This window comes from Hyla sarda, chromosome 1 (genome assembly GCF_029499605.1).
Source record: "Hyla sarda isolate aHylSar1 chromosome 1, aHylSar1.hap1, whole genome shotgun sequence".
Lineage (NCBI taxonomy): Eukaryota > Metazoa > Chordata > Amphibia > Anura > Hylidae > Hyla > Hyla sarda.
In genome coordinates, this window is record NC_079189.1 from 421,765,329 (window position 1) to 421,783,905 (window position 18,577).

Genomic DNA, 18,577 nt, shown 5'->3' on the forward strand with positions numbered 1-18,577 from the left:
ATTTTTGGCAACATAAGGGGAATTTATTTGACTTAAAGTGTCATTTACAGTATTACCCAAAAACTTAATTTGCTAAAAAAAAAAAAACAGTTTCTAAAAATTGTTCTGATAAAAAGAGTGCAGGTAAAAGCATCTGCCGAGAGGACAGGGAATCTATTATCCATTCTAGATCAGGATGTGGATAGAATTTAGAACAGAAATCATATTTTGGAAAGCCTTATTTTTACCCTTGCTTTTTAAGTTTGAAATATTTACTATACTGACTTGTTCTCAGAACTGCAGATTTCCAGAAAGTTTTTACTTTCTCATTAAATATTTCCCATAAAAAAGATTCAATTTAAATGTATGTTATCATTCCCACTCTCAGTTTTACGGTAAAATTATGAAAATCAGGTACACCAGAGGCAATGTGATATAGCCATGACCTTCAAATGTCCATAGGGTAAAAAAAAAAAAGAGCCTGTAATAATATCTGCAAGCCTGACTTAATCGCCAAGTAACAGAATAATTATTTGCATTTTTTAGACTTTTAGAACTTTCTGAATAAAACATTTCTGGACTGAATGCATTAACATTATAGTAATGCAATTTTGATATGTTATTAGCAGGTCACATTTATAATAATTTGGCCTGGACTTTACTTACCATCATAGTATCTTGAAGACCATTAAATGAGACAGGTGCAGTGCATTGTGGGAGGTAACAGGCTTCTAATTTTTTTTTTTCTAGAATAGAAGAAACCTACCGTATATATGTTGTATTAGATTTCATTAGACAGTTCCAGGAAAACTGTACTAGAAACATCTGAGTACATTTTACATTAAACTTTTTAACATGTCATGACATTAAAGTGATAGCTAAAAAAAGATTATTATCTAATTGACATAAAATAAAGGGGGCATTTATTTTCATTCTTAGAGGATATTCACAAACTCGGTTTTGTAGCAAAAATTTCTGTGTCTAAAAATCTGTTCCATTCATCTGAATGGAGATGTTTTGGCAGGAAGTAATGGATACATTAGATGAATGGGACAGTTGTTGAGATTTCTCCAAAATCTATTACATGTCAGTTTGCCCTTACAGTCTTCAAATTTTTTGCTTATCTCCTAGAAATGGTTCTAGAATAAAATATAATGAACAAATCTCTTAAAACGTGTGTGCTTTACGATCTGGTCCACCAATCGGAAGTTAGCCATTCTGGGCGCATTTCAGTCTAGTTCTGGTTAATTAAGCTAATATGCATTTAGAAAATCTGGTGCGGGAAGTATCCAAGTCATCATGAATTGAGGGAAGTCCAGGTGGACAGTAAGAACATTTGTTATATTTCATCTGCCAGGCAGTACTATAGCAGAGAACAATGTGACAGTGGTCAATACATTCATAAAAGTCTGTTTATAGAAAACACACAATATAATAATAAGGTCAAATTTAACCTCACAAAAACTATACTGATGCTTCAACTAACTTGTTACCTAAGAGCAAGTTCACACTATGGAATTTTCAGGGAAACAGGGATTTTCTTTTGTATGGAGCTACTATTGATTTAAATGGGATTTCTGCTGACCTGTTCACAGATTAGAATTTTTGCATCATAAATTCCGAAGTCTGTATTCTGCCAGTCTGTCAGTAGAGTTCACTGTCACTGTAAAAAAAAAAAAACTTTTGATATGTTGTAGAGTCATGTCAAAAGTTTTGATTGGTCTCAAGAGTGGGACCAGGTGCGATCTGTGGACATGTCTGAGCAACATATAAAACACTGTAGATGATTTTATACTTTCTTGCTTTACCTTTTACATGTTATTTGATGTGTATAAAATGTCTTGGAAAATATTTCTACATAAATAAACAGTTATTTAAAAAAAAAAAAAGTTGTTTTTCATGATGGTACCACTTTAAGCAGCCTCATTTTATTATCCAACCTAACAGGAACTACAGTTTTACAAATGTACCGATAAATGTAGAAAATATGTTTCTTATATAAAACAGGGTACACAATATATACTTCTTATATAAAACAGGGTACACAATATTGACTTCTTATATAAAACAGGGTACACAATATTGACTTCTTATATAAAACAGGGTACACAATATTGACTTCTTATATAAAACAGGGTACACAATATTGACTTGTAATGGATCCATTCGAGTTCTATTTTTTCTAACTACTCAATTGTGGTAACCTAAATCTATGGAAACCTGAAGGAAAGGTGGGGGCTTCAACTGAATGGGGCTGAGCCGCAATGGCAGACAGAGCTATTGGACAACCTATTTATTAAGTTAAAACTCCACCACTGACTTACATTAAAGCAATGACAGGGGTCATAGGGAGAATGTCAGGCTAAAATCTGACTGGTATAAAAAAATTCTTTATCCTTACTCCAAATGAGTACAGTAAAAGATAGGAGATAGAAGCTCCTGTTCATCTGAGCACCTGATTTTCTGCTTAACATTAAGACCATAACACCTACACTCCAAGGACACCAATTCCCCCCTAATACACAAGGGGAGACATGCACACAAGTATGACAAAAGATATGGGGAAGTAGGACCCTTCTCTTAGGCTATGGGAAAAATGGCACAAAAATGCCAGAAGCTTAAAGGGATATTCCAGGCAAAAACTTTTTAAATATATATATCAACTGGCTCCAGAAAGTTAAACAGATTTGTAAATTACTTCTATTAAAAAATCTTAATCCTTCCAATAGTTATTAGCTTCTGAAGTTTTCTGTCTAACTGCTCTATGATGATGTCACGTCCCGGGAGCTGTGCATGATGGGAACATTTCCCCATAGGAACTGCACAGCTCCTGGGACGTGAGTCATCATTGAGAAGTTAGACAGAAAACAACAACTCAACTTCAGAAGCTAATAACTATTGGAAGGATTAAGATTTTTTAATAGAAGTAATTTACAAATCTGTTTAACTTTCCGGAGCCAGTTGATATATATAAAAAAAAGTTTTTGCCTGGAATTCCCCTTTAAACATTTGACTATATAGAAACTTCTTATAATAGACTTCTGACCTCAGTATTTAGATTGAAAAAAACATAATTGAAAAGATCACAAAAAAATTGTGGAGGAACCCGCTTGTCATCTGATAATAATGAACAAGCTGCTGTTGATGCATTTTTTCCTATTATCTGCCTCTATTTAGTGTTTTTAGGATATCATATCCCCAGAATGCTAAATAGAGAACAGATAATAGTAAAAAATGGTGTAATCCTGATCTTCTAACACATGCTATTAAGCTCTTATATGGATGTTAATGCATTCATTATAATAAAAATATTATCATCAGTAGTTATCCTGCTTCTTTATGGTATCATTTCAGTAAAAAAATGTCTATACTTTCTTCTAAGTAAAAAATGAAACAGCTGTACACAAAGCAAGCATAATAAATCCTTAAATGGTCACTGTTCTATCAATCAATAGTGAAAGCGAATATAAAAAAAATATATGTAGTATATCTTATCAGAGAAAAATTTCTCCTCCAGTACAGAGTCTTTCCCCTCTCCAGTACTGATCATTAACTTTTAATTCACTGCTAAAATCTGACTTGAGTGACAATTTTCTAGTGCCCCGGTAAAGCAGAATTTCACTGACAATGTACTGTACACTTTTGGGTGCAATTTCGGTTGCAGATTGCGACAATCCTGGACAGTTCTCTATACACATTCCTGCATAGGGGGAGGAGTAGTGGCTCTTGCGATAATGAAATACACCCCTTTCCTTGTTGCAGGTGGCCTAGTGGTTGAATAGTTAAAGGCCCACACCCGTATCCTGTTCGTGACGCTAAAAGAGATGTGGTGACCACGGGGTGTTGCAGTGTAGGTAGCGGGATCTGATGGAGTTAACCCTGGGGCAGGATGTTGTTAACCCCCAGTGTTCGTGATGCCAGGATGTGGTTGTTTTGGTATAGGGCACTGCCGAAAACCAGCCCAAAAACAGCATGTAATGAATGAAGGTCCACAGCAAGGATTTGAAGCAACTTAAACTTTTACTTAGAATAGGTGGATAACAGTCTTTACAACTAGGCAGTTTCCACAGAGGAAGCCGGGGCACAGGGAACCTCTCAGGCTTGCTTGGACTTGTAGTTATTGTGATAATACAGCAGGCCACTGTGCTACTAGTATTACTTTAGCTGGGTAGTAGTCACTTGATTTGTGGAAGTAGTTTTGACTTACAGTTCAGAAGTGGCTGCTGGTCTTTAGGCTTTGGCCTTGCTGAGATGAACTTGGATAGTACAGGACTTTGTGCCTGCTTTTAGGTCCAGGTCTCAAGAGCATGCAGGAACAAGAGAGGAAAGAGCAAGAGAGTGAATATACAGACTACAGCCCATTATATACTAGGGGGCTGGACTAAAGCCCATTGGTAACCTGGGGTACCTGTGCCCTTGGAACTCTGGGTATTTAATGTGATTACAGGTCACATGACCAAGGAAGGTCCTATACATTTTATACAATCTGTACAACTTTACACATAATGACATTCTCAGTAGAGCACATACAATAAATGTACATAGTGAATATACAATGCATTAAACATCATATAACCTAGGGTGACACTGCAGGAGAGCCCTGGGGACTCTTCTTGAGGGGACTTAAGGACTATACAGAACTATGTTCTGAACCGGGACACCACAAAGTAATTTACAAATCTGCAATAAATGGATGTACATGAGCGCTGGAGGGTGTCGGAAAGCGCCTGCTCTGCTGCTGTACTATCGTACGTATTTCCCTATATCGTACACAACATAAAGTAGTAACTCAAAAATATATAGTGAAAGTACGCGCTGAGTTGGCAAGATGGTAATAATAGGAACTAAAATACGATGAGTGACACCTGATGTTTGATTCAATAATAACAGAAGACGTACCTGAGAATGTGTATTAGATTTATGAACAAATGGTTTAAACGAGCTGGAGATGTAGTGGGGTAAAAAACGAAGACACTAAAAGGGGAAATAAAGTGTGCAATAGTAAGTATAAGGAAATATAATTATACTCATGCGTTGAAGGTATAACATAAAATGACTGGTACTACCTGACGCATAGAAATAGGCTATATGTTATTGTGATGTAAATACACGTTATTAGATGTGCCACAGTGGGCCGTTTTAGTCTATTACATATGGGGTGGATAGACTGAATCCACACAAGTGTGTTCTGATAGTTCTAGGGTACCTTCTGCTCCCTCGATGTTATATCTCGTGTGGCTGGAAGCTGCTCCGGTAGATCTATCCTTCGTACTTCTGTGATCCTCCGGGTGTGGGCGGGCAGTGGGAGAGCGCTCCGGCCAGTAGCTCCTCAACCAGACTGAGTCCGATCTGTAAGTCGCAATGGGAGGCGATGAATAGTGACGTCACTATGGGTGCTTGTTAGTCCACAAAGCTGGATCATCAACGCGTTTCAGAAACACAGCGGATTTCCTTCATCTGGATCTAATGTACAAATCCGTTTAACTTTCTGTCACCAGTTGATGTTTTCTACCAGAGTAGCACTTTAAATTCAGCTATAACAGACTATGCAAACACATCCAATGCACTGTTTACAATATCAGGATCAAAAGTGCTTCTTGCACACAGTTTATCAGGTAAAGTATCCAGGTATGACGTAGGTGTCTTTTTCCATGGGAAAAAATATATCTGTATTGTTACTATCCTACAGAATCTAGTGTATAGAAATTCAAGAGTTAAATTAAATTAATAGCTTTAGGGTACAGTCACATGTGCCGTATGTTGCTGCATATTTTAATACGTACTGAAGTCAATGGGTATCGAAATCAGCTGCATATTTTGCTACCCACTGATTTAAATGGTTAGGAAAATATGCAGCAGTAAAAAGAGCACATGTGACCCTACCCTTAAAGTGTACCTGTTGTTAGCAAAAACTTTTTAAATGTACATAATAACATTATATGTATATTTGTAACATACAGTGTTTAAAAATGTGTATATTTCTAGGTATAAAATTGCTGTCTCTGCAGCTATTGCCTGTGTATCTCTGTGCAAAGTACAGGACAGGATAAGAAGTGCTCTGTGTAGGCTACTGGCTTGTCAAACATCCTGCTGTGTAAACCGGGGTGTGTCACAGAGCCACAGTGCCCTTTTTGTCCTCACTGCACAGAGCCCTGCTTGTCCACACTGCACAGAGCCCTGCTTGTCCTCAGTGTACAGAGCCCTGCTGGTCCTCAGTGCACAGAACCATGCTTGTCCTCAGTGCACAAAGCCAAGCTTGTCTTCAGTGTACAGAGCCCTGCTTGACCTCAGTGTACAGAACCCTGCTTGTCCTCAGTGTACAGAGCCCTGCTTGTTCTCAGTGTACAGAGCCCTGTTTGTCCTCAGTGTACATAGCCCTGCTTGTCCTCAGTTTACAGAGCCTTGCTTGTCCTCCGTGCACAGAGCCCTGCTTGTCCTCAGTGTACAAATCCCTGCTTGTCCTCACTGCACAGAGCCCTGCTTGTCCTCAGTGTACAGAGCCCTGCTTGTCCTCACTGCACAGAGTCCTGCTTGTCCTCACTGCAAAGTGCCATTTTGTTCCTCAGTGCACAGAATCCTGCTTGTCCTCACTGCACAGTACCTTGCATGTCCTCAGTGTACAGAGCCCTGCTTGTCCTCAGTGTACAGAGCCCTGCTTGTCTTCAGTGCACAGAGCCCTGCTTGTCCTCACTGCACAGAGCCCTGCTTGTCCTCAGTGTACAGAGCCCTGCTTGTCCTCAGTGTACAGAGCCCTGCTTGTCCTCAGTGTACAGAGCCTTGCTTGTCCTTAGTGCACAGAGCCCTGCTTGTCCTCACTGCACAGAACCCTGCTTGTCCTCACTGCACAGAACCTTGCTTGTCCTCAGTGTACAGAGCCCTGTTTGTCCTCAGTGTACAGAGCCCTGCTTGTCCTCACTGCACAGAACCCTGCTTGTCCTTAGTGCACAGAACCCTGCTTGTCCTCAGTGTACAGAGCCCTGCTTGTCCTCAGTGTACAGAGCCCTGCTTGCCCTCACTGCACAGAGCCCTGCTTGTCCTCAGTGCACAGAGCCCTGCTTGTCCTCAATGTACAGATCCCTGCTTGTCCTCACTGCACAGAGCCATGCTTGTCCTCAGTGTAGAGAGCCCTGCTTGTCCTTACTGCACAGAGCCCTGCTTGTCCACCCACACTTCCTGTATTTGGTCTCCTCAGAGAGACACACAGACAATAGCTGCAGGGACAAAATATACACATTTTTAACCAATGTACATTACACATATCCAATTTTTTTTGCTAATGACAGGTACACTTTGAAGCATTCTTTTTCTGTAGTGATGATAAACTGTAAGTGCCTCAGCTATGATTATAGTATTAGAAATCAGCTTGTATATTTCTCATGTGTATGTAATCTTATGTAAACAGCTATTGATGTTTCATAGTGTCTTAGATCTTCATGTATGGGCAGGTATGAGAGTATTTTGCCACATCAGCTCCCAGCTCACTGCACACATGAGTAAGAGAACAGATATGAAGAAGTTTACATCACAGAACATAGTGCAGGATAGCGCAGAAGAGCGGCTGTGCCACAGTTTCTATACATTATATAGGAGGATCGCAATGGGTGTCAGAAGTGATACCCGGGGCGATCTGTCTATTAGTACAGGTACTACTACTCCCATCATGGAACAGTGTGTTCCATGCTGGGGGTAGTAGTACTACCTAAAAATTTAAAAAAATTAAGAAAAAAAAGGTAAAACGTTAAAAACACACACACTTTATTAAATACATTTTTAAAATACATTACTAATAAACAAAATGAATTAAAAATATATAGATAATTTTTACATTTAAATGGCCCTTTTCTACATTTTTATTATTGTCAGCTCCATTTTTAGGTCCCTGCCCGCCCACATAAATTGGTCCCTGTTTAAAAATGTATAAAAAATTTGTTATAGAAAATAAAAATTTTGTTAAATAATTTTTTATTACTGAAAAAACTCAGTGGTATCCTAGCCTTAGAATAATAACAAAATGGATTGAATGAAGAAATTAGTTTTTTCCGAATTGAGTGGAAATTTTGATTTCATCCAAATCAAATTTTTCAAGAAATTCGGAACAAATTTGCATTTGTCCGATTCGATTCGCTCATCTCTAGTGGCAGCAATTAGGAGCAATGCCGTCCTGATCTCAGATAAAGTGGACACAGCCTGTTCCAAACTATGGATTGCATTAAGCTTATTGTAGTGATACATAAAAGGTCTGAAATAGACTTAGAATTGGGAAAAGTATTATACAGACAGTAGTTGACAAAAACAATCACATACTGCATATTGCTGTTTTTGTCATAAGGATATTCTAGCCATAAGCCATCATTTTATCGGCTTTAATTTATTTGTACCACTTCATGCCAGCAACTTTATGATCAAGATACTTGACTCATAAAGAAGCTTATGCTAAATATATAAAGCCGATTGCTGCATGAGGATGACGACGATGAGCAAATGCCTAAACAGCCAATTTGTTCATGCAATGTAGGGACAAAAATCATCACACCAAATATATGCCTATAGTTATAGAAATCCAACATAGATAAAGACATAGATAGAAACGTATTTAAGATACCATATGAGCGAATGCTAAGATAAAATGCTGACCAGGTCAATAAGATCTATTAGATTATCCAAGGTGAAAGCCTATGATAAGCAGCATATACAGTATATAATGTATAAACTGATACATTATTACAAAGAGATGGAGAAGGTTTGCAGCACATTGTCATATTATGCAGCTGAAAATTTACCTCTTAATTCATAATAGTAAAAATGTCAGATTTTGTGGTTAAGATCTATGTTCCCATGCATAACAGAAGCTACGTAACATTTTAATATTTATGACAATATTGAGCAGCCTCATTGATAAGCCAACCACAAGCGCAATGTCTTTCAGTTGCCCTTCAGCTGTATGAATCATACTACTGAGTAGGAAAAAGGGTATAGGATGGTCAGATTTCTGGCCATGTTGTATTATGACTCCTCATTTTGTTTTGGGTATCAATATCAGGCATTGGTACAGCAAATGAAACATTGCGCTACACAAAATATAAATATGTCCTCCTATAGAAAGAAGATAAGTGTGATGTAGTGCTTGTCATAGCAAATAATTATATTTGTCTGATTATTCACATTTAGCCTGCTCTTGGCTTTCTCACAGATATGTCATATGTTATCTATGTCCTGCAATGGCCCATACAACACCCCATGTGTCTCTTATTTAATAGGGGAGACTTATAGAGGTTTTTTTGTATGTTTCTTGGTGTGTATTCCATTTTTTTCTAGGGGATATTATAATGCATTAAAGGCTATGAACATCTTTTCACTTAAATTTTGTTAATGATTTGTTTTTTTAAGTGCATAAGAAACAAATGTTCTAATTAGTCTCTATTAAAAAATTACCTACCATTTATCTGCTACTCAGGGAAAATATATGATGATTTTGTCAGTGTAAGATTTGGCATAGGTGGGAGAGGGTTACACACTAGCTCAGATACTGGATATGGGAGGAGAGAATCCTTGGTGAACAGCATACACAGGCTGTAGATAGAGAGAGGAGCAATTGCAAGGCATTATGCCAGGGATAACAGTCTGTGTAGAGAGAAGGCAGGGTTTCCCCCAGCCTTCCCTGCTCTTTGTAGTGAAAACAAGCCATTGGCAGCCTGTATTAGGGTCCTTCAGGGGCTACAGGGGTTCTATTATGGCGACAGAGAGGAAAAAATTGCCCTCTACTATCTCTTCTATTTCTAGCTGACACCGCATACTCCTTATATACTGTTATAGACACTATTGTGACAGTTGTACAGTACTTGCACTTGTAAATTATTTAAAAACGGTCACAACTACTTCCCGTGGATGATAGGCCTCTTGATCTGGAACATATTAAGTATCTAGACATTCATGTGACTATCCATGGCTTTCCTGACTATGAAAGACTTAATTATTTAAATCCTCTTAACAAGATATTCTTAGCTAACTGTGGTCATCTACTGGTATTGAGCCCTGTAAATTAAATAAAAATGGTGTGGATGCAACAGCTACCTTACCCAGTATGGATCTCATGTTTCTTTTATAAAATCAATCATATATTTAGGGACGAAATATAGAAGGGAGGGGTGGCACTGATTAAACTTGATACCCTACAGAAAAGGAAAGAATGGAGGTACCTAGAACTATATGATTTAGACTCCCAGTTGCAACATTTTTAGGGTTGAACAGATGTTGGCAAAAACAATTGTCTCTTAAGGGTAGGGTCGCATATAGCATAAAAACTGTGCATTTCAAATTGTGCAAAATCCACTGCAAAGCGGAAAATATGCTGCATATTCTCCTATGAGCAGACACACAGGGCTACCCGCGGCTGCCTTCTGTGTGCAGTGAGGTTTGGAGGTGAGCCCAGCATGCCAACGTGACTGTGACACACGGGTTGCCTCCAAACCTCACTGCGCACACAGGGCTGCAATGGGGAAGCCCTGTGTGTCTGTTCATAGGAGAATACAAAATATATTTCCTGTTGTGCAGCGGATTTCGCACAGTGTGAAATACGCTGTGTATACACTATGTGTGTCCCTACCGTAAAAAAAAAAACAATACTTTGGAACTCTTTCAAAGAGCTCCATGTTATGCATGATTCTATTGTAAGGCAGGCATGCAATTTAGTAGTCTAGAAAAGCTGGATGTCCTGTAGGTGCTGTACATATTCCCTGTTGCCCAGATGATACTAGTTTTTTTCATAAAATTCTGTAGATCTTCATAATATATTGGAAAATAGATGAATTAATATGTTCTTTCAATTTTGTAGATGATAACATCAAGCAAAGCCCCATTCCTACAATTACATTGGAATTGCTCCCAGTGGAACAGGGCAGCAACAGAATTGGAAGGGAAAATTCCAACCTCAAGGACACAGGATCACAAAGTGCCCCTCATTCTGGAGAAGAACTCTTTGACTCAGAAAGGGAAGGTTTGATCCATAGGGAGGTATCTCAAGCTCCCAGCTCCACTCCAGACTTTGCTGATAATCAAACATTACCAACTCGGAAAAAACCTCCATCCTTAAAGCAGTTAAACATTGCAAGGAAGCGCTTGAGGCCAGTAATGCCAACTGCCTTGGAAAGACTAGTGGAGGCTCGTCCCAGTGTTTTATCATCACCATTATCATCCTTAGAAAAGTCCCCTGTTTTAAAGGATATTTCTTCTGAAACAAGGGCGGTAAAGGAACACATCCCAGAGTTTCCATTGTGGATAAACAGAAGGCGACATAGTGGATTCATCCCTCAAATACCTTTCCAGTTGTCTCCATACACAGCACAACCATCAAACACACACAGTCTGGATTCTGTAAAGTTGTCCTCAACTGATATCAACACTTCAGTACAAGCAGATGAGCCCTATAGGACACATCATGGGGACAATGATATGGTCGCAGATGAAAGTCAAGATACTACTACTTCCACTATAATAACCACCACCGTGATCACAACTGAGCAAAGTCCAGGTATCTGTATGACATATTACATACATCAGGCAAGAGCAATGTCAACTGTTGACTATAATATTACTGATTTGCATTCGCTAGTTGAAGTCTTATTGTAAGGAATTCTTCAGTGCAAGTACTTAACCTGTTTAAAGCGCACTGCCACAAAAAGTTTTGATCAGTCAGGGTGATGGTGATGAGATGGGGGAGGGGTCGATAAGTGCTTCTTCTGGCTATATCTGGCAAAAGGTGGGAGTCAGACCGCTCAAAACCTTTGATGTCTGTTTGATATGTCAGAAGATTTAAGTGACAGCAAGGCTTTAAATGTGCATTGTGTATGCATTGTGTAGCTTTAATATAGTATAAATTCTACTGTGGATGTGCCAAGTGCCTTAATAACAGAAGAAAACCAATTCTTAATTCCAAATAATATTTTCACTTTACAGCTTAAATATATTATCTATGAATAGAGAGTTCAGAAGAAGTCATAGCAGTAGCATATTCATTTCACTTTATTGTCCAAAACAGTAACAATGAGCTATTACAGTATCTGTTCAAAATCCTTTCAGGCTCATTATTTGGTCATTATAATACAGAATAACTTGGCAATTAGAATAATTAATATGTAAGGTACGTAAAACGGCTTTTCTTCACTGGTTAAATGGAAATTCATCTCAATATAACAGACTTTATATCACCCCATTGACTTCTTACAGCGGTCCCATTGATGCAAGCTTTAAGAGCTGTAAGACACAAGCCAAAGGTCCTTTCCTCTCTAGAGATTGATGAGGGCCCAAGGCTTATCTTGGGACACGTATCTATGATATGTCACAAGATTTTCTGAATTTTGTAAACCCTCTGCATAGTTTTTGTTGTTTTATACAGTGTATTTTTACGTGTTCTTCTTGCTAACAAGGATTTTTATGTAGTTCAATGCAGTGTGAACTTCTGGGAACCGGAAGGATACATTGATTCAACAGATTATCCTCCACTTCCTTTGAAAAATTTCCTGGAATGTACATACAATATCACAGTCTACATGGGTTATGGAGTGGAGTTGCAGGTAAGAACCCTATTATTTCTTCAAATTGTACTCATGGAAGGATGAATGTATGATATACGACACTTTTGTGCACAAATTTGTACATAATATCATGGTTAATATTAACAGCACAAATTGTACAGTTTCCTGTTTACAGTTTCATGTTGACTACCTAATGCTATACAGAATATCAACAATAGTTCTATTGTCTGTGGCATTACGGGCCTACAATGTAAAGAGCACCTTGCATGGGGCCCAAGTAAAATAATTGATGGCAAAAATCATTATAGGATCCTAGCCTGTCAATAACACTATTGTGGTGACCCACAGTGTATGGCATGCCCACAGAGTGTAGCGGTGTAGGTGGTGGTGCCAGATTGTAATAACCCCTGGGGCAAGATGTTAACCTCTAGGATTCGTGATGCCAGGATGTGGTTGTATGGTGTTGGGTACCCCCGACAACCAACCCAGAAACGGCATATATTAAATGAGAGTCCAAAGCAGGTTTTGATGCAACTGGAACTTTACTGAAGAAGGCAGTATAACGTTTCTTACAGGACTTGTGCTTGCTTTAGTGTCCAGGAAGTAAGAGAAAGAGAAGAGAGCTAGTGTGGAGACTACAGCCCCTTAAATATCAGGGGGCTGGACTACAGCCCTGTTACGCCTAGCGCTCCGGGTCCCCGCTCCTCCCCGGAGCGCTCACGGCGTCCTTCTCCCTGCAGCTCCCCGGTCAGCGCTGACCGGGAGCGCTGCTCTGCCATGGCCGTTGGGGATGCGATTCGCACAGCGGGACGCGCCCGCTTGCGAGTCGCATCCCAGGTCACTTACCCGTTCCCGTCTCCTGCGGTCATGTGCTGGCGCGCGCGGCTCCGCTCTCTAGGGCGCGCGCGCGCCAGCTCCCTGAGACTTAAAGGGCCAGTGCACCAATGATTGGTGCCTGGCCCAATTAGCTTAATTGGTTCCCACCTGTTCCCTGCTTATATCTAGTCTCCTCCCTTGCACTCCCTTGCCGGATCTTGTTGCCTTAGTGCCAGTGAAAGCGTTCTTTGTGTGTTTATACCCTGTGTACCAGAACTATTGCTATCTCCCCTGACTACGAACCTTGCCGCCTGCCCCCGACCTTCTGCTACGTCCGACTTTGCTTCTGCCTACTCCCTTGTACCTCGCCTATCTTCAGCAGCCAGAGAGGTGCCGTTGCTAGTGGATACGACCTGGTCACTACCGCCGCAGCAAGACCATCCCGCTTTGCGGCGGGCTCTGGTGAAAACCAGTAGTGTCTTAGAACCGGTCCACTAGCACGGTCCTCGCCATCCCTCTCTGGCACAGAGGATCCACCTCCTGCCAGCCGGCATCGTGACAAGCCCATTGGTAGCTGGTTGCCTGTGGTTACCTGTGCCTCTGGAACTCTGGGTATCAGGTGATCCTATATCACATGACCATATCACATGACCTTAGGAAGGTCCTATACAGTTTAAACATCCTAATAACCTTTATACATAACTTATATTCACTGTACAATACCGACAATAAACATACATAATAATGTACAGTAGAAACAATAATAATGACCTAGGGGGAAACCCTGCAGGAGAGCCCTGTGGACTTGAGGGACTCTACCTGAGGGGACTTTAGGAACTGTACAGAACCACGTTCTGTACTGAGACACGACAAACCCCCTTACTTAATATAAGTCGCCCTCGGCGTCTATTCCCTTAGGAAGAGAAGCAAAATGGTCATTGGACCATATGCAGTCCTGAAGCATTACATACAATGTCCAATTGCAGGCTGATGAAACGAATATGGAAACTGATGAACTGGTGATAAGAGTGTCTGTATACAATGTCCATACATGCTCTGCAAATCTGATGAACAGAATAACTCTAGGAATTGCTTGAGATAGGGATTCATTATCTTATGAATATACTTATGACTATAACGACATGGCTTATACTTATGACAAAACTCTTTTTTTGTTAGTAGGTATGACTATGGACTATGCACAACTAGTGACTATGCATATAACAGACATATCTGACTATACATTTCTGACTGACCAAAATTTTTTATTACACTGTACTATATCTGACATTCTATTATGACTATGACATCACACTTTATGAGTACTGAGACATTTGATTAGTACTATGATATACCTGACTATGACTGACATTGTTAGACACTAGTTGTGGATTGGGTTGCCTGAGGCTTTCTGCCCAATGCCTTGGCTACTAGGGTCTATCGGCATTACACACTTACCCCTAGAACACTTTACTCTAGATAACATTTGACATTTTGTTACCTTACTTTTGTACGTGCATTGTGTTAGCTACAGGAATACATTCTGGCCAGTAAAGTACCCTGGGTACACAAAGACAAGAAGAAATGACATTAGTTACATGACATTTTAGTGACTAACAGTAGTGTGGACTGATATGAGAATGCTACAGTCCCTAATGTGTATTTGACTGAAGTTTGTGACTGATGTACATGACTTTTGTGATTTAGGCTTATGTGTACTGAACGTATGTGTGTACACTATTTAGGTCAGTCTAGATATCTGGCTGGCAGTTGTCCTTATGTCAACCTTTGGGACCGACGCAACACCACCTCTTGGGACTCAGGAACATTCTCTGCTTCGGGAGCTCTTGGCGCTACTAGAGTAGCAGGACACTCTTGCAGACTGAACTCCAGAACTGAAATTGGTCCTGGACTAGCTGGATCCACGTGGTTTAACAGAGATACAGAGGAACTGGATTCTAGAGTACAAGCTGATGCCATGGGAGACAGAACAGGAGCTGGTGAAGAGACTAAGGATGGTTGCACCAGCCTTTGGGATGGCATAGCACAGAAGACTGCAGGCTGATTAGGGGAGAACATGGGGACATGCATTGATGGGTGGATCCCCTCTCCAGATACATACACCCTCACGGGTCTAGCACAGCTGATGGAAGAGGTGCAGGAGGTTCAGGCAGATTTTCTCTAAGGCACAATTTTATGCGATTTCGATGTACCACCTGTGGTTAATAATCAGTCTTCTGAATCTCATAGACATTGAAGTCTGAATGGAATTTAACTTATGCATCCTTGGGAACTTACGCAGCCATACTTTGTCTCCCAATTGTAGAGGCTTGGCAGAGGTGAGACGGTTATAGTCTCTTTGCTGTCTGTCTTGAGCCTCGCCAATTCTTCTACCAACAATCTCCTTCACCTCTTGGATTCTCCTCTGATGGTCTTTTGAAGCCTGCGGAGAGTTGTTTAAGGGTGCTTGCAGTCCAAATGACAGTTCTTTCGGCAGTTGCCCATGTCAACCCATCATCAGGAAGAACGGGATGTACCCAGTGGAGCAATGAATGGTATTGTTATAGATCTCCAACAATTCTGGCAACAGCCGGGGCCACACTTCATGCTTGGACACAGACGCTGCTCGCAGCATGTGGATAAAGACTTGATTGACACACTCACATAATGCATTCCCCTGGGGGTGGTAAGCTGTAGTTCGGAATTTCTTGCAGTCGTGGAACGGACACAATTCTTGTAACAGTTGGGCCTCAAAGGCTGTTCCCCCGATCTGTGAGAACCGACTCCGGACATTCCAGGGTCTGCAACCAGTTAGAGTAGAACATCTGGGCAGCTGTTTTGGCCATGAGGTCTTTGACAGGCACTACTACTACCCACTTGAAGTAGTAATCCGCTATGGTGAGAGCGTGACTGTATCCAGAAAGGGTAGGGGACAACTTGACATGGTCTAGTACGACCAGCTGATTAGGCCTTTCACTTTGGATGGGATGGAGGGGCGCTCTTGCATCCTTGCGTAGGTTCTTGGTGAAGTTGCAGATGGCACACTCGCTGCACCACTTCTCGACATCACACCGCACCCCAATCCAATAAAACCTTTGCCTGACAGTGGACTCGGTCTTGTGGTTTCCAAAGTGTCCTGACTGATCATGGTAGGCGTTGAGGACCATCGCAGCGTCTCTTCGGGGAACCAGTATCTGATGAAGTCGCTCCCAGAGAGTGGATCCAAAGAATTCCTGTACAACGGTCCCTTGTGCACAAACAGTCATTTCCAGAGCTTTTTAAACTCGTAGTCACACTGGGCCTGGCGTAGATGGGTTGGCACTTTTTTCATTAACAGGTAGTCCAACAGATCCCCATGACTCGACTTTCGTCTTGCAGAGTCTTTCATGTGTAGAGGTCTTCCTGAACCCTTTCGGACCTGGGTTCACTGTCAGCTCGTGTAGTCAGAACACCCTGACTCACAAACCTCTGATAAAATGGGGGCATTGCCACATCTTCCCACTCGTCTTCGACAGGTGGTTCTTTGCCGGGGATCATCCGAGACAGTACATCTGCATTCACATTGGACTTGCCACTTCGATATTTGATGCTGAAGTTATAGTTGGTCAAACTTAAGGCCCAACACTGTTCAATGGCCCCCAATTTAACAGTATTCAGATGGGCCAACGGATAGATGGTAAAAGGCGTAGCAGCCAGATAGTCCTTACATTTTTCGGTCACTGCCCAGACCAAGGCGAGGAGCTCCAACTTGAAGGAACTGTAGTTTGAGTCATTCTTCTCTGCTCCTCGCAGATGTTGACTGGCATAAGTTATCACCCGCTCTTTACCTTCTCAGACCCTCAAAACTGGCATCGGTAGCCAGAAAGGTTGACTATATTCCGGATACGCCAAGATAGCTGGTTCGGTCAACAAATGTTTAAGAGCTTGGAACGCTGTCTCTTGCTTTTCGGCACACTTGACAGTTAGTCTTCCATTAGAGTTTTCCTTCGCGGTACCCCTGAGGAGAACTGTAAGGGGCTCAGCTATCTGGGCAAAGTGGGGATGAAGCGGCGGTAGTAGCCGGCAAATCCCAGGAAGCTCCTGATGCCCTTCACTGTACGCAGGGTAGGCCAGTCTTTGACAACCTCCACTTTTCCCGGATCAGGTTGAACTCCCTCCGAGCTGACAACATGAACTAGGTAGTGTACCTGAGGTTTTAACAGATGACATTTAGAGGGTTTAATTTTCAGTGCATGACAGATCAAGACTTGAAACACCTCTGTCAGATGGTTAAGATGCTCCTAATAAGTTTTGGAGTATACGATGATGTAATCTAGATATGGCAGGACACTCTGAAGTTGAGATGTCCCAGGCATCGCTCCATAAAACGTTGGAAAGTACCAGGGATATTGCATACTTTTGAATTCAAACAACCCCATTGAGGTCACAAAAGCAGTCTTCTATCAGTCCTCTTCAGCCATGGGTACCTGCCAGTATCCGCTGGTTAACTCTAATGTGGAGAAGAATGCAGCTGATCTTAAAGCAGTTAAAGACTCTTCGATCCCGGGTAGAGGAGAGGCATCTTTATGCATGACATTATTCAATTTCCTATAGTCCACGCAGAAGCAGATAGTCCCATCCTTCTTTTTGGGACTCTGACTCTCTTGGATGACGTCAGCGTCTTTCATTTCGGCCAACATCTTCTTGACCGTCTGGTACATGCCCGGGCTACAGGGCGGTGCCTTTCCTTGATGGTCGGACTGTCGCCTGTCAGGATCCGGTGTTGTATCATGGTAGTCCGGCCGAAGTCGGTGGGGTGCCTGCTGAAAGCTTCATGGTACTGCTTGGTCATTTTAACCCCTTAAGGACTCAGCCCATTTTGGCCTTAAGGACTCAGACAATTAAATTTTTACGTTTTCATTTTTTCCTCCTCGCCTTCTAAAAATCATAACTCTTTTATATTTTCATCCACAGACTAGTATGAGGGCTTATTTTTTGCGCGACCAGTTGTCCTTTGTAATGACATCACTCATTATATCATAAAATGTATGGCGCAACCAAAAAACACTATTTTTGTGGGGAAATTAAAAAGAAAAACGCAATTTTGCTAATTTTGGAAGGTCTCGTTTTCACGCCGTACAATTTATGGTAAAAATGACGTGTGTTCTTTATTCTGAGGGTCAATACGATTAAAATGATACCTATTATTACATACTTTTCTATTATTGTTGTGCTTAAAAAAAATCACAAACTTTTTAACCAAATTAGTACGT

At 41.0% G+C, this 18,577-nt stretch overlaps 1 protein-coding gene and 1 long non-coding RNA gene across 2 annotated transcripts in view; one reads left to right on the forward strand and one right to left on the reverse strand.

The window, feature by feature from the left end:
- SEZ6L (seizure related 6 homolog like) overlaps window positions 1-18,577 on the forward strand; it is a 447,519-nt gene that overhangs the window by 240,289 nt on the left and 188,653 nt on the right. Inside the window, exons 3-4 of the mRNA XM_056529133.1 lie at window positions 10,811-11,506; window positions 12,415-12,548. Of these exons, the coding sequence (XP_056385108.1) occupies window positions 10,811-11,506; window positions 12,415-12,548 (830 nt within the window). The remainder of the gene's footprint in view (window positions 1-10,810; window positions 11,507-12,414; window positions 12,549-18,577) is intronic.
- Window positions 1-18,577, reverse strand: part of LOC130281675 (uncharacterized) — a 44,674-nt gene that overhangs the window by 22,477 nt on the left and 3,620 nt on the right. The window contains exons 2-4 of the long non-coding RNA XR_008846076.1: window positions 5,186-5,328; window positions 4,879-4,953; window positions 1,565-1,642 (exon numbers count right to left, since the gene is read on the reverse strand). This is a non-coding gene — a long non-coding RNA (uncharacterized LOC130281675). The remainder of the gene's footprint in view (window positions 1-1,564; window positions 1,643-4,878; window positions 4,954-5,185; window positions 5,329-18,577) is intronic.